At 46.6% G+C, this 16,600-nt stretch overlaps 1 protein-coding gene across 1 annotated transcript in view; it reads right to left on the reverse strand.

Moving 5' to 3' along the window:
• Window positions 1-16,600, reverse strand: part of TRIO (trio Rho guanine nucleotide exchange factor) — a 234,770-nt gene that overhangs the window by 146,576 nt on the left and 71,594 nt on the right. Inside the window, exon 10 of the mRNA XM_047094013.1 lies at window positions 11,106-11,297. Coding sequence (XP_046949969.1) covers window positions 11,106-11,297 — 192 coding nt within the window. The remainder of the gene's footprint in view (window positions 1-11,105; window positions 11,298-16,600) is intronic.

The raw sequence follows: 16,600 nt of genomic DNA on the forward strand, positions 1-16,600 counted from the left end.
ACAGAAGCTACCACCACTCTTATCTGTTTCCCTACTCTTGTTTACCACGGGGACAACCATCTGGATACCAAGGGGATGGGGAAGCTGTAAGGGAGTGTGGGAAGCACAAAAGCTGCACCCCCCCCCCCCAGCAGAAGCTGCAAATCAGGAGCAGAAGTAGGTAGTTTCAATGGCAACTTACAGACGGGATTTCAGGGGGCACCCACTGTGCACAGAAATCGTGATTCAGTTCTAGGTATAAGCATCAGGGGTCAAAGGGGAACTGTTCCAGCCACGTGCAGCGCATTCTCCAGCCTGAAATGGTGCACACGCCTGCTGCCCTGATTATGGAGGAGTAAGGGTTTGAGGAGTACCACGTTATTCTTGGGTGGGTGATAAAAGATGCCTTAATATGATGAGGTTTATGAAGGAAGCCCATCAGATTACTGGGGGAGGGATGAGGGACAAATCAAAGTCTGTATCAAGAAATAATACCAATGCACATATGTGTAAGAGAGGGGAAAGAAGGAGAAGCAAGCCGGAGCATGTGAGGGCAGCCCCCCATGAAGAGGGGACGCCTTGTGGGTACCGCAGCACTGGACGGTGGAAGGTACGGATGGGCAATCAAGGACAAGGTGAGGGACAGGTGCTGTACCTGGGCAGAGGGCCCACACAGAGGCCAACGTCAGAGCGTGAACCTCAACCACCCAAATATTTACACAAAGTCTACTTCGTGAAAAACAGAGATTTTGAGATGAGGAATTTATTTTTTCTCTTTTCCCAACATTGCCAAAGCATAAAGCACTCTCCTGGAGGTTTCAAAGTGGGGAGAGCTCCTTCCCGCCCCTGCGTCATTTTGAGAGCAGCCACTGTCTCCCTGAAACAGCCTGCAGTTAGTCACAGTGTAATCCATCCCTGGCTCTGCAAATCTCCGGAGACGGCGAGCATTCGTGCAGTCTGCCGTCCCTTGTCCCAAGGGTAACACTTCATTCCCTGGACTCTACCCGCAGGGCAGGAACAGGAACTCCTTCCACACCAGCTCACTCCCCTCTGGACACTCTCCCCTTGCAAAGTGGGGGCTGGGGAGCAAAGGAAACATCATGTGCGATCCAACCAGCAGTGCACAGCAAGATGACTGACCCCCAGTTGTGATTTTTCTCCCGTGCTTTTGCTCATGACAGCCACAGGCGTTACTTCGGGGCACGGCACTTGTGCACCATGTTCATGAACATGTGTAAGGTTGTTGTTTTCACATGTGCTGTGGCCACACGTGACCCTTACTTCATAACCTGAGTGTTTCTGATTCAAAAGACTCCTATTAAAACCCATGAATGAAATGTCCATGTTGGATTTTGACCTACTCCTGCTGACATGTTTTGGGATCCTCTGTATCTGACAGACCCTGACCTAGACTTTGATAATAAGCATGCTTTCCATGCCAATACTTCCACTCACAGATTTTCTGCATGGGGACAGAGACGCTCAAGGGAGACATCGTCCCGCAGCCTCACCGAGGTCATCTACTAACAAGCCCTGCAACGATGGTCTCACTTGCAAGGCTTCCCAGGTAGCCAAGGTGATTTCTGCTGCAGCACCAAGTCTGTCCCTGTTTGGTGGCAATTTTCCCATTTTCAACATAAACAGCTCCCAACACAACAAAGGAGGGTTTTCAGGGTGTCTGAATTCCGAAGAGCATTCCTTCCAGATGTCACATTGAGACATAAAAGTTCTGAATACGTTAGTAAGGTCAGTTCAAAGACACGACAATGGCACGGAAGGCTCCCCTACAGAAGGTGATGCCAGGGATGAAACCCACCCATCTGCCAGCCTCAGGTCCCACTGAGGTGACGGGTCTACCACCTCCCTTGGCCACCGCCATCAGCAAGTCTGATCCAACCGTGGGTCTGGACGGGAAATTACTTCCTTACTCACAAACCGCGTACGATGAGTAATACCTCACTATCAGAGCAGCTTGGGAGGATAAGGACAGTGCTGGTCTTGTGATAAGTGACTCCCTCAGTTGACGCTTTTTCCCAGCCATTCAGCAGTCTGATTCCAGTGACTGTACTAACAGATTGTCCATACTTTCCTGTTTCGTCTACAAATTAGATGTTAAATGCCTGGTTTAATGCTCAGTAATTCCACTGCATGCCCTTCATCAAGCCAGAAACCGAGCACAGAGTGAAATACAGTTAACATGCTATAACCCATTCATTCACTTCTTTCTCTACTGGCAGTTTATCAACTGCCTTTTCTAGAACTCTGCCTAGGACTGACCAACCTCACCTGTGCGCTGTGTGAACTCTGCTTTCTGCATTGCCAGCCCCCTGGCATGTCCCCCCTTCCTCACCCCTCCTTAAAGATCAACAGACCCAACCATCAGGTTCTCTCACTACCCAAGGGTCTAACTGTCTTGGAATAGAGACTTGAACTCCCTTGGAAGAAATAAATCCTTTCTTATAAAATCTTCACTCATTTTGATCTTTCGCTTCTTCTAAGGCAGTCCAAAGAGCAGTCTCCTTGAGGAGAACAAAAAAGCAAAGTGAAAGTTGATGAAACCTATTTTCTGCTCATATCCACGGGCTTCGCTGGTGCAGGCACAAAGCCCAACCCTTCCTTGATCTCAGGGCTCTCAATTTGGGGCTTCAAAGAAAGGAAAACAAACAACAAAACCAAAGAAGCCTTTTCTTATCTAGAGCTTTCCAGCTTTCCTGACAAAACCCTCACACGTTGCTGCCGATCAAGCTTCCCACCACTTACTCAATAAAAACAATAACCAGTAACAAACGATACATACCAGAAATGCATATGGATGATGTACTTCTCTCAATTAACCAAAGACCTATCACATTTAGTTCATGAAGCTGAGTGCCAAAATAAAAAAAATCAAGAACATTAAAAATGCTCTATTAAAAAAGTCCAGCAAGTAAACCAGATCACATATACATCCATTTTAAGCTGGACATTTTAAGACCTATAATATTGGACTGGCTTGACATTCAGCTGAAGGGCCTCTCCTCTCTATTATATTAATTGAGGCCAATCTACAAACAGTGAATTAAAGCAGACATTTGCAACTCTCCATTGAGGGCTGACCCTTCAACAAGAAATTATAAAATTTGGAGTCTGTGCACAGTTACAAATTTTAAATCCCAGCTGTTGTAATACCGAGTTACAAATAAAGATAATGTAGTATGTTATTAATTCATTTAATAATCATTTACTGAGTGGCCACTCAGTAATTTTCTACACTAACATCTCATTTCCCTGCTGACATGAAAATTTTCTCTACCTGAAAATATCGGACCAGTATGAAGAAATAGAAAATTCATGAATTTAAACCACTTTTTAACTACCCTATAGAAAAAAAAAATAATGTTTTACATAAAACTCTTCTGATAAAAGGGCCTCTTTTAGAGAAGAACATCGCTCTCTCCCCCTGGGCTAACACTAGTGTTTTATGCATACTTATTTGGTGGGAAAAAAATCCTTTATTTTGCAGCTTTGGCTGGTAACACAAGAATTTAGTGATTTGTGCAAAGTAACACATGCCAGTACGAATGAATGGACCCATGAGTAAAGATTCTTTACAAGAGCTGACCCTGTCCTGACAGACTGGGGCTAGAGACACAGCTTATATCCCAGAAAGGCTTCAACCTTTGATCTTAAACAAAAGGGCCAGAGCAAGGTGCTTACTCTGAGCAAGGGCACCAGAAGTAGATTAAGCAGCTTTTGTTGAGCAAAGATGAGGGAGGAAGAGATCAGATTATAGCTAGGTATTTATACCTTTGCATCTCACATTTCCATCTGCCCCATCCTGTGTGTGTCCAATCAGTTACAGGTGGGGAGATGGGGAGAGGAGGGAAAAAGGAACATTTACTGGCAGCTGCTCCAAGACAGGCACTATGGTAAGTGTTGACAGAGTTTCACTCAGCTGTCCACACGCCTGAGAGACCCTCGTGTTCCCATCCTGTAGTAGGGGAAGCAGAGGCATTCAAGTCTGGCCCACGTCACTCAGGCAGTTAAAGGGACAGGTTCCACTCTGATATGCTTTGTTAATTAATTTAATAAAGGTTATATTTTTACAGAAAGAAAGCATCAATGACTAGATTCACAGACACACACACACACACACACACACCCCTACGGCAAGACCATCTACTTTTTTAAACGCCAGACACTACAGAGTATAAGAAGACAAAGTGCTAAACCTGTTGGTAGTAACTAAATGCCCCAAACCAAATCTAACGTTGAGTCATGCAAGGACTGTTCTAGGCTCTTTGCTTCCTCTTGCTTTCTTTGGCTTGAGGCCGTTTAATTGCCCATTTGTATCTGCATCAGATTAGTTAAATCAAAGGAATCAAATATTCAAGAGTACAAGGAGAGAGGTCAGCTAAGGTACCGAATACCGAACATAAATTACTGAGAGGTGATCAACTAAACATCCTAAGGTCTTAACCTTCCCCTCTGACAAATGTATCGAAGCCATCCTGGCCTTTTGAGAAGTCGCAAAGATCACTCACCATTGCTGAGGGGAGTGCAAATGAAACAGCCGTTCTGGAAAACAGTTCGGTGGTCTCTTTTAGAACGACAGGAGCTTAACCAGAGCACCCAGCAATCGCGCTCTCGGCCATTTGGCCCACAGGAATAAAAGCTTCAGTCCATGTGAAAACCTGTGCATGACAGTCCAGTGTCTCTTTCTGAAACTGCCAAAACCTGAAGAGAACCCACTGTCCCTTAATGGGTAGGTGGCTAACAAACTAGGGCATATCCGTACCAGGAAACACTACTCAGGAAGGAAGAGCCAAGAACTACTGATGGATCTCAAGGGAATGACGCCAAGTAAGAAAGTTACACAGCGTATGATCCCCTTACACAACATTTTGAATCACAAATTATATACATGGAGAGTAACAGATGAGTGGCTGCCAGGGGTTAGAGACGCAGTTGGGGTTGGGTATGAACAGGAGGTGTATCACCTGGGTGATGGGATGATTCTGTAAGTTCAAAGTGGTTACGTGAATCCGCACAGGATACAACCGCACAGAGCAACCACCCACGAGCACATGCACACGTGCCACACCGGAAGAGGCTTGTGGAGCATAGCAGAGTCACTTTCCTGCTTGCATAGTGCACGGGGGCTACCCAGGACGTGACACTGGGGGAGGCTGGGAGAAGGGGGTACAGACCTCCTTGTCCATTTCTTTTTTGCCCAACTTCCTGTGAACATGTAATTATTTCAGACTGAAAGTTAAAAAAGAAAGCTGGGAGTATGTTTAGATGGATCACATAGATCTTCGGAGGTATATACGTGGGGTGGAAATAGTAATGGAAACAAGCAAATAAATCATTTTAGAGAACACAGATGCAGGAGTCATCAGCAAAAGCATGGCTGTGAAGGCCAAAACGAAAGGCTTGGAAGCTTGGGCTCAAACTAGAGAACTTAGCACGGGAGGTGTGAGAGATCTGGAGGATGCTGGAGCTCAAGAGGCCAGGCTCGCTCAGAGAGCTGACAGGTCCCTGCATGGAACAGAAACAGGCCCTCTCTGGAAAGTCAGGCCTAAGGAACGGGCTCTGCACTACAAACCACCGATGACAAGAATTCAGCAGAGGGCAGCTGGTCTACCCAGGGAGCAGCACGCACCGTCAATCAATTTTCCTGAATGAGGTTAACCACCAGATGCCCAATTCATTCTCCAGCTCCGCCAGGGAAAGGAGAGAAAGGAAATCTGGGCCCTTTAGGCAGGGCTGACTGAGAAAGCACTGGGTTTGTCTTCAACAATACTCCTGGAGCGAACTAGGTGAGGGCTGGAGGAGAGGCGGCCTGAGAACTCCATACCCCAAGGAGCTATGCAGCACCCGCTTCCTGGAAACCCTCCCCAACCAGGGTGACCAGGGTGCAGAGTCCCCAGGGGCTCTGTCCCTGCTCCCCAGGGTGAGGGAGCACTAGCCAGAGCATAAAGAAAGAAGCCAGCTTACCCGCAGGCATAAAAATGAAGCCAGACGGGTATGCTGGGACGACAAAAAAAAAAAAAAAATCACCAGGTGGTCAGGAGGCCTTTATTTTTGACTTCTGAGTAAATCCTCTTTTCCCAGGCATTACCCCACACAAAAACTTGCCCCAGTTCAGCATGTTAAGTCTGCAGAACCAGAACCCAAAAGGCTTCTTTACTTAAACCCAGCAAGAATCACAGCCCGATTCAAATGGGAATGGTCTTCCCTGGGAAACCATGGCTTTCAGAAATCAAGTGAACAAAACCAACTCAAGGCCACTGAATCAAATCCAGAAATAAACTCCGGCCAAGAACTCAGTACCACCACCTGGTTGCCTCAAATAACCCACAAATATCAAAGGTAATTATCAATTAACTCAGGACCTAATTTCGAGAATGAAGGACGAATGGATGAAAATAACTATGCTTGTGCTATATTTGGAAATGGAAATATGTCCCTCTATCATTAAATCTCAGAATGGTGTGCTAGAAATAGACATTATTTATTCCACAAGCTGACAGAGGATATGCTAAGTCTGGAAGGCAGGCTCACTAGTGAGATATAAAGGTAAGGGATACATCGTTTTGGTCTTCAAGGAACTTCGCATCCACCGTGAAAAACCAACAAATGACCGACACACACACAATACACACAAAAGCAGACACAGGTCTCTCTGCTGGTCCTTCATCTTTGTCCTGGCACATGACAGCTGGCCTGGGAGGCCCGTGGGGATGAGTGAACAAATGAATCAACAGTGGGAAGAAGCATACAGGAGGACAGGAAGACAGGCAATACTGGGAGAGTTATAGTCAGAAGCGGTGTGAACAACGTGCCAAAGGAGAGCAGAGAGACTGAGAGGTAGAAGGCAAAGGCAGGAGGAGGAAACTTCATGTTAGGCTCGTCGGCATTCTCTTTAAATACTACTTTAAAAACATTTTAAACAAGAAACCAGGGAGTATCAGTCATCACGCCTTCTGAAAGGAGGGGTAAAACATCTCATGACTTGCTTTCAGAGGAGGACAAAAAATGCAGGAAGGGTCCCAGGATGCTTCCAGATCTGGGGTGAAACTCCATCAACCACTTTCTGCATCCCACCTCAAGGTAGAAGATATTTCCTCTCTTCTCTCTTCCCAGGAATGGGTATTCTGTATTGCGTCCTCTGGGATTAAGAGAGCAAGGCGTCCTGAGGTCTCGCTCAGAACCTAAGCGCTCGGTCGGCCACAACGCACAACCCTTGAGTCTCTCCCAGGTGGGGTTCTTAAGAAGAATTCCTGATCCAGCACCTTTAAACTTAGTGGTTAATGATGCCACCTTCGATTACATGCTCATCAGTGAGCCAGAAATGTGCCACAAAAGAGACAGGCCAACAGCTGTGCTCCACGTAAAACAAGAGATCACCACCACCACGCGTCTGGAGTGAGAAGTCCACCTGCACACCAGGAGAGCCTTTGAAAGCTAGCTTCCAAAAAGCTTCATGTATTTGCCTGAATAAAAAAGACAACCCGCCTTTTCTATCTTCCTCTATGTAATTTTAAATTGCAGGGGTGCCTGGGTGGCTCAGTTGGTTGGGTGTCCAACTTCAGCTCAGGTCATGATCTCACAGTTCATGGGTTCAAGCCACGCGTCGGGCTCTGTGCTGACAGCTCAGAACCTGGAGCCTGCTTAGGATTCCATGTTTCCCTCTCTCTCTGCCCCTCCCCTGTTCACACTCTGTCTCTCTCTCAAAAAGAAATAAACCCTAAAAGAAAAATTTTAATTGTATGATCTGCTTGAGAAAAATTAATTTAGACAGCATAAATCTTTTAGCAACCTTTCATTCCTCTGATACGTTAAACTGTTTAGTAACTTCATGCAAACACGCATTTAATTAGCATGACTTCCTTTACTTGGCCCTTCTGTCACTTTTAATCTCATTTTAAACTAATTAAATTTGTTCTAAACAAATCTGAATTTTCATTAAACGAATCTGAATTTTCATTAAATACCCAGTTTCACAACACAGTGACAGAAGAAATCATTCCTTCCCAAGAAAACCTACCAAGTACCCCTGTAGATGTTAAGGCCTAGATGCAGCACAGAGAAAGGAGACTGAGGAAAATTCTGGAGCTGGTCAGTAACAAATGAATCTACTATAAAAATGGCCGGGGCTAAAGACGAAGGCCAAGCACATCGCAGGGAAGAATCGAGCAGCGCTCCATGCCTGTGTGTGGCCAGCTTCACAGCATCTGAACTCCCGGCTGCCTGGGACCGCTAGGCACTCCCCCAACTGGTCAGCCGGGGCACCCTTCCTCGGCCTCAGGTCACTTTAGGGCACACATTTAAGAAGAACCCAGTCAGGGTACACACGCTAGTTTCTCTGCCACTGTGATAGTTTTCCATGTAACAGGAATGAACGCACTGAAAATTCTCCAGTTGTAAAGGGAACCACTTAACCTTTAAAACAGATTTGAGGTCTCCTTGGTCTACCAACTTCATCAATTCTAGAAGTTCCTACGGTGTAAGTCAATGAAAACAAAATGTGTTTTCACTTTTAAATAAATTCCCAAGCCTGGTAACAAGACAGATTCTACTGTTTGCTAACTGGAATGTTTTTATTATAAGATTCTTTTTCTTAAAAATGCTACTTATGTTATTAAAGCCAGTGAACTGAGACCCAGTCTCTGGGGAACAGCTCTTGCAAAACACTTTCCTTCTAGTTTCCTTTAGTGTCTGCTTTCTGAAAACTGTAACCAAGCTGAAAAGGTGATGTAAATCATATATACTGCTTCACGAAGTCTTCTCCGTCCTAAAGTCAAGCTAAATCTTTACAAATCCTGCTTGAGAATATTCCTTGGCACGTCACAGAGACAAACAGCAGATTAGGGACACGCGGTGGCAGACCTTCCTCTGTCTCCAGAGGCACAGGCTACCCGAGGCCACGGCGCCCCCTGCGGCTCAAGTGACAAGCTTCACCCCCCAGCCACTGTGCTTCCCTAGGAGGGGGCTGCTCGGAGCTATTTGCTGCCGTCTGTCTGTCTGTCTGTCTGCTGCACCTGGAAGAGCGAAGGCACAGTCTGCTTTTTCACACACATCACCTTCTCCCTCTCGGCCTGGGTGTCCAAATGCATGAGGTAAAGAGTTGCTGACATCAACATTGAAGGGAAAGAGAGAGAAACACACAACTGTACTGCAACAGGTGGGCATAAAGAAAGTTCCAGAAGGCGCAGGGGAAACAGCTGACCCTGCCTGGAGCAGTGAAGGGAAGCTATATACCCAAGTTTCAGGGGCGCCCGAGTGTCACAGGTTTGGGGACACTGCTGAGTGTGATGGGCTGCAGGCAAAGTGGAGACCGGACCGTTAGGATGCAGAGAGGTTTCAGGCCAGTGCCCCACGTACATAAGGAATCACTGACGGTTCAAAAGCAAGGCTATGACCCGATCAAATTTCTATTTCTGTGGCAGTGTTGCAGGAGGCTGGAGCGAGAGCGGCCAGAGGCAGGGACACCCACTGGTGGCTACGGCCTGACCCGAGCTGAGGGAAGAACTCACAGCCGGCTGCACCCGTGACCAGAAACCACTGCGGACAATCGTACCATTGGTAAGTCTCCTCAGAATTACCATGTGTCCTCGGAAAAAAACCAAAAACCTTCTTTTGGGGCACCTGGCTGGCTCAGTCAGATAAATGTCTGACTCTTGGTTTCGGCTCAGGTCCCGATCTCACAACTGGTGAGTTCAAGCCTTGAGTCGGGCTTCACTGTAAGTGAAGAGCCTGCCTGGGATTCTCTGTCTCCCTTTCTCTGCCCCTCCCGGCTCGCTCTCGGTCTCTCTCTGTCTGTCTCTCTCTCTCAAAAATAAACAAGCGTTAAAAAAAAAAGCAGTTTCTTCGTAAATACTGTAAAGTCTTTTTTAGTTATGGCATTATTAAGGGCAGGCAGAGAAGCTGGCGGCAGTGGTGTTCTGCTCTGAGAGCCTCCCCAGGCCCACCCAGCGCCGGCTGCTGCAGAAAGGGCTGCCTGCGCAGCAGAGGACGGCAGAGCCCATCACCGGCCTGGGTGGGCCAAGGTCTCAGGGTCTGTCTCCAGGCTGCCACACAGGCTCGCAGAGTTTCAGAGTAAGAGGGAAGTATGGGTTTCTGGGAGCCAAGCCTTTAAGTGACGAACGGCCTGGGCGACAACTAACTGCCCGAGATCCAGAACTGGCAGTGAGGTTCCTTCCCTTTGAGCACAGCTCCCGCTTCCTGGTCTCTGACGCCCCTCCCGCGGCTCTCGGGCAGCTCTACGCTTTCCAGATCCTTCTTCCCAGCCTGCGTCTATAAGCTTTCATGTGCTCAATCTCAGATCACCTGGAAGGGCTCCTCATCTCCAATTTACAAAGAGCTGTGAAGTAGAGAGGCTTTTTTTCCCTTCACAAGAAGATGCAGTAAAAGTTGACATCTTTAGTCAATTTGTAGTCCTACCGAAAACTTTAGATTACGTCTTTTTTCTCCTAAAAAGCTACATAAGCTTAATTGTAATTTTGTAGGATTTCTCCTAAGAATAACATACACGTACACAAGGTATAATTAGTACCCACCTATTTTCATGTACCAAATAACATGATCTTTTACAATGACAAGAGCATACCTATGAAGTCAGCACTAGTATCCCGATGGCCATGTTGGGTTTGGCACATTTAAGTTCAATATTACGTAGAATTCACTTTTATCATGATCTGAGAGTGGTCACACAGTCCGATAAAATCATGTCAACCATGACACTGGCCACATGACAGCCTTACCCACGGAAAGGAAACCAAGCTGTGACCACAGTCACAGCTAAGATGGACACGCTCTGTCCTCTCTCCAAGTTAAAGACCCCTCTACCAGCTCCAGGCTTCCCTGCTCACCTCCTACTCCACACCCTTCCCTGGCCAGCCCAGGCCTCACGGGTCCACTCCTGACAGACACGCAGGCTTCCACGCTGGCGAAGACAAGCAAGGAGCCAGCAGCCTAGAGCACAGTCCCCCGTGCATGCCGACCCGCTCAGGTCGAAAGCCTTTGTCTCATGGCTCACCACCTCCGGTCCACTTTCTCACATCACAACCAGTCCACACTCTTCCCAAGGGGTTCAAAGGGCCTTTCAGAGCCAGGCTCCATCGTGCGTCCCGATGCCTTACCTCCTTGACATGGCTGTGAAACGAGACCGACATGTCCAGCAGGATCTTCCGCTGCTCGACACGCCGAACAAAATCTTGTATCCGGTCTTCAAGCTGATGGGCAGCCTGATAAATCTCTTCTGGGTCACATTCCCCGGTCTGCGCCAGCTGTTCTGCTGCTTCCAGTAATTTATCCGCGTTGGTATATGTGTTCTGCGCAAGAGAAAATCCAGAGAAATAGAAGGTGAATTAGAAAAAACCCAGCTGGCCATCACACATGGCAACTGAGTCACTTTGGAACACTCCAGATCATTGCTGCAAATTAAACAGAAAAAATATGAAGGCAAGAGATGAGTTAAGGAGTTCAGTATACCTCTATCAGCAGCCTTTTCCATTACTGTTGTAGACTGTTAAACTCTGAGCCTTCCCTCTGAAGCGGAGACAGGGTATCTACAGGCGGCTGTGGCTGTCCCATGACTCACAGAGGGCTTTCGGCTTTGTGCTGCTGCACATCCAGAAGATAGCACACAGCACAAATGCCCACTTCACTTTCCCTTCCAGTCTTATGACGGAGTGCAGAGTTCCAGTTTTGTCTTTCAGTATGACATACGGTTTTATAATTCCCCAAGTGCAAGTGGAAAGACTGGGTTCCAAGTACAAGTTGCTGTCTTCTTTAACATGTTTCTACTTACCGGTAATTCTGTGCTTCTCTCTCTTCTACTTAAGAACACATACTTTTTTGAGAAAAAGGAAATAACCATAATGGCTTATACAAACTAGCTAGAGTTTTAGAGAGCTTAAAGTTATGTGTAAACAGGTATCTAAAATACCCTGAAAATTACTCCATTTTGATCCATGATAAATGAAAGGCTGCAAATGGGTTCCCAAATAAAGAGGTGTACCAGAGAGGCGCCCCTGCTCATGGAAATGCTAGAGAGAGGGCAGGCCGGCAGGGGCCGGGGGCAGCCAAGAGTGGGAGGGCTTCAGCGACGTGCAAGAACAGAGGGAAGGCCCGTAGAGCAGGCTGAGGTCCCTTTTAGAAACAGGCTGAGTCCTCTGTCCTTCTCGAACATGTCAGTCCTGCAGCTGAGCAGGGGCAGCGTCTCATCAGTGGACAGAGTGTGGGGCAGTGTCCCTGCAGAAAGCCTGCGCCTGGGAAGGATGAGGGCGCCCCTGCATGGGCAGCCTCCCACTGGGGGGACATCCATCTACTGAAACAACACATTAAGGATAAGGAGGGGCAGTGTCCTTAGTTCAGAAAAGGGAGTTACAGATGTGGAAAAGGAGAAAAGCTGAGCTAGCCCTATAGTACGAGGCTGGAATTAGACGGATGCGTGTGATACATGGTTCTACAGACACATGTGGGAATGTTTGCGTTTGTGTACACACACACACACACACACACACACACAGACACTCCTCTTTCCCTCCTCCAATGAGAAGGCCCAGGAGTAGCCACGGCCCAACAGCAGTTAAGCATTCCTAGAACCCAGATTTCTACCTGGAATGGCCATTCTCCTCTACAAGGAACCAGGGCTCTTGGAGATATGGCTGACTCGAGGTTGGGATGGGACAAAGCACAAGATGAGCCTGAAATATCTTATTGTATCCAGAAAGAAGGAGATGCTTGAGAACAATGTGGGTAGGTCAGGCCACAGAGGTTAGCTTGAGGGGGCTCCCACTGGCCAAATCAGGGATGATCTGAGAGTAAACAGTGAGACTAACAGAGTATAAGCCACCAATGCAAAGGAAAGCACGAGTCCATACGGACATAAGTAAATAAATAAAACTAGATGAGGAACAGGATATTTATAGAATTTCAAAGGAGCTCCCCACTAAGTGCTTGTTAATTACCGAGGGGGAGAGACTCATCCCACAGTGGAGAAGCCTGGCAGACACCACTTCAACCCAGAAGTCAATGCGAGGACCACAGGTAGCGGGACAAATGAAAACCGGGTGTTGCCCAATGGGACAGCACAAGGACACGGCAGCGTGTCTAGGACACACCCAGCCGAAGACATATAACTGGAGTCTAATCATGAGGATGCATCAGGCAAACCCAAAGGGAGGAGCATTCTCCAAAATAATGGGCCTGAAATCCTCCAAAGGTCAGAAAAGTTTAGGCATGACCAAGGAGGTGCTACCAACGCAAGGACCTTGGAAATGCGACCACTTGATGCCACCGGTGATTGTGCACCGGGTCCTTCAGCCGTAAGGACATGCCGGGGGCTGAGGGTTAGAAGGTAGGCACGTCGCAGTGCTAGCCTCCTAATTCTGACAGTGATATGTGGGTGCACAGGACAGCGTCCCTCCTTGGTGGGAAAAGGACGCTAAAGTCAGCAGTTCAAGGAGAGTTACGTTCTCTGTGCTATCTGTCCAATGTTCCTGCAAGTTGAAAAAACATTGAAGGCAGCTATAAATGCAGCATGGTAAGTATGAGATGGCCTCAGTAAGGAGGACGCTGACGCACAGAAACAAAGGGAGGGGTTCCAGAGGGGGCCCAGAGGACAAGGTTGGCGGGCGTGGGAGCAGGAGTTGGCCCGGTCTGAGGGTGTGGACTGTGCCCACGACCCCCCACGGACTGTTCGGCTCGCAGGAGCCCCCCCGGCAGGGCTTCAGGCAGCACCGTGAGCGTGCTGCTGCGGGGTAAGGTTCACCACTGCCTCTGCCCGTCAACGTCAACCGGAACCACCACCTTCGGGGGACTTCTCTTTTTGGTATTCTTCACTATCAACACAGGATCTTTCAGAGTTCTCTTTAGAAATGAGCAAAGAGATGTCAAAGGATCCCTTAAAATATACTAATTATGACCAGAATTGGAAAATGCACATACATACATTTTGCATATTCTTTGGAAACAATTATCTGAAGTAATTCGAAAGCACAGTCAGTTCCCTGTCTGAATGCAGAACTTACCAGCGCATGAAAGGGCTGTCTGTACATTCAACACAACATATTTGGAAGCTCAGTTATAACAATCCCTGCACAGAGAGACAGTGACACGGCCCACTTCAAAAGAGCTTTGGAAAGCAGAAGCGTGACTCTGGACCTCCGCATGGCCGAGACCCAGTCCAGCAGCCTGCCAGGGAGGACCGTGACAAGAAGCCCTCCACACGCAGACATCACGCTGCTCGGGGCCTCCGGGTGCCAGGATGGAAGGACTCACGGCAGAGGCCAGAGCTCCAACACCAGTCACGTCACAGACTCGGTGCCCCTGAGCCACAGGCTGCAGACATTACTGCCTTACAGATGGATGAGGAGGCATAATGTCCTGATGAGGATGCTATTAACGACAATAAAAAGTAAGGGCAGAAACTCTTGGAGGCAAGAGGAGCCTAAGCAGACAGGACAGCCACATGCAATGTGGCATCCTGGAGGCGGCCCTGGAAACAGGGGGAAACTCAGGGAATCTGAACAAAGGAAGGGCTTCAGTTCACAGCAGCAGCTCAGTATCCGACAACTGTAACAAACGTGCCATAGTAAGAAAGTAACCATAAGGGAAGCCGGGGACAGGGTATGGGAACTCTCCCCATCATTTTCACAACTTTTCGGTAAACCTAAAACTGGTCTAAAAAATAAAGTATATTTAAAAAATACACGTGGTTAGCAATCCCCATCAAAATAACACCAGCATTCTTCACAAAGCTAGAACAAATAATTCTAAATTTGTATGGAACCACAAAAGATCCTGAATAGCCAAAGTAATGTTGAAAAAGAAAACCAAAGCTGGAGGCATCACAATCCTGGACTTCAAGCTGTATTACAAAGCTGTAATCATGAAGACAGTATGGTACTGGCACAAAAACAGACACTCAGATCAATGGGACAGAATAAAGAACCCAGAAATGGACCCACAAACGTATGGCCAACTAATCTTTGACAAAGCAGGAAAGAATACCCAATGGAATAAAGACAGTCTTTTCAGCAAGTGGTGCTGGGAAAACTGGACAGCGACATGCAGAAGAATGAACCTGGACCACTTTCTTACACCATACACAAAAGTCAACTCAAAATGGATGAAAGACCTAAATGGAAGACAGGAAGGCATCAAATCCGAGAGGAGAAAGCAGGTAAAAGCCTCTTCAACCTCGGCCGCAGCAACTTCTTACACGACACGTCTCCGGAGGCAAGGGAAACAAAAGCAAAAATGAACTATTGGGACCTCATCAAAATAAAAAGCTTCTTTCTGCACAGCAAAGGAAACAATCAGCAAAACTAAAAGGCAATCAACAGGATGGGAGAAGATATTTGCAAACAACATATCAGATAAAGGCTTAGTATCCAAAATCTATAGAGAATTTACCAAACTCAACACCCAAAAGTCAAATAATCCAGTGAAGAAATGGGCAAAAGACATGATATGGACACTTCTCCAAAGAAGACATCCAGATGGCCAACCGACACATGAAAAAATGCTCCACATCACTCATCAATCAGGCAAATACAAATCAAAACCACACTGAGACACCACCTCACACCTGTCAGAACGTCTAACACTAACAACTCAGGCAACAACAGATGTTGGCGTGGATGCGGAGAAAGAGGAGCTCTTTTTGCGTTGTTGGTGGCAATGCAAGCTGGTGCAGCCACTCTGGAAAACAGGATGGAGGGTCCTCAAAAAACTAAAAATAGAACTACCCTATGTCCCAGCAATTGCACTGCTAGGTATTTATCCAAAGGATACAGGTGTGCTGTTTCAAATGGGCACATGCACCCCAATGTTTACAGCAGCACTATCAACAATAGCCAAAATATGGAAAGAGCCCAAATGTCCATTGAGAGATGAATGGATAAAGAAGATGTGGTATGTATGTATGTGTGTGTACATATATATATACACACACATACATATACAATGGAGTATCACTCGGCAATCAAAAAGAATGAAATGTTGCCATTTGCAACTACGTGGGTGGAACTGGAGGGTATTATGCTAAGCAAAATTAGTCAAAGACATCCTATGACTTCACTCATGTGAGGAATTTAAGATACAAAACAGATGAACACAAGGGAAGAGAAGCAAAAATAATGTAAAAACAGGGAGGGGGACAAAGCATAAAAGACTCTAAATATAGAGAACAGAGGGTTGTTGGAGGGGTTGTGTGTGTGGGGGGGGGAATGGGCTAAATGGGTAAAGGGCATTAAGGAATCTACTCCTGAAATCATTGTTGCACTATATGCTAACTAACTTGGATATAAACTTAAAAAATAAATAGAAAACAAAGAAAAAAATTTCATCAACAGGAAATTAAATAAACTGTGGTTTTTTAGTACAACAAAATATCAGTGTAGATATTAATAACCCCCCCCAAAAAATATATGTTTATGTAGTTGACCCTTGAACAACGCATGTTTGAACTGCATGGGTCCAAACGTACATGAATTTTTTTTTTTTCTGATAAATATAGTACTGCAAATATACCCTCCTTATGTTTTATTAACATTTTCTTTTCTAGCTTACTTTAGCATAAGACTATGGTATAGAACACATACAACATACAAAATATGTTAATTGA

The sequence above is a fragment of the Lynx rufus genome, unplaced genomic scaffold, assembly GCF_022079265.1.
Source record: "Lynx rufus isolate CCGP_SWC_20201006 ecotype Redwood Valley unplaced genomic scaffold, mLynRuf1.p SCAF_1, whole genome shotgun sequence".
NCBI classification, from domain to species: Eukaryota; Metazoa; Chordata; class Mammalia; order Carnivora; family Felidae; genus Lynx; species Lynx rufus.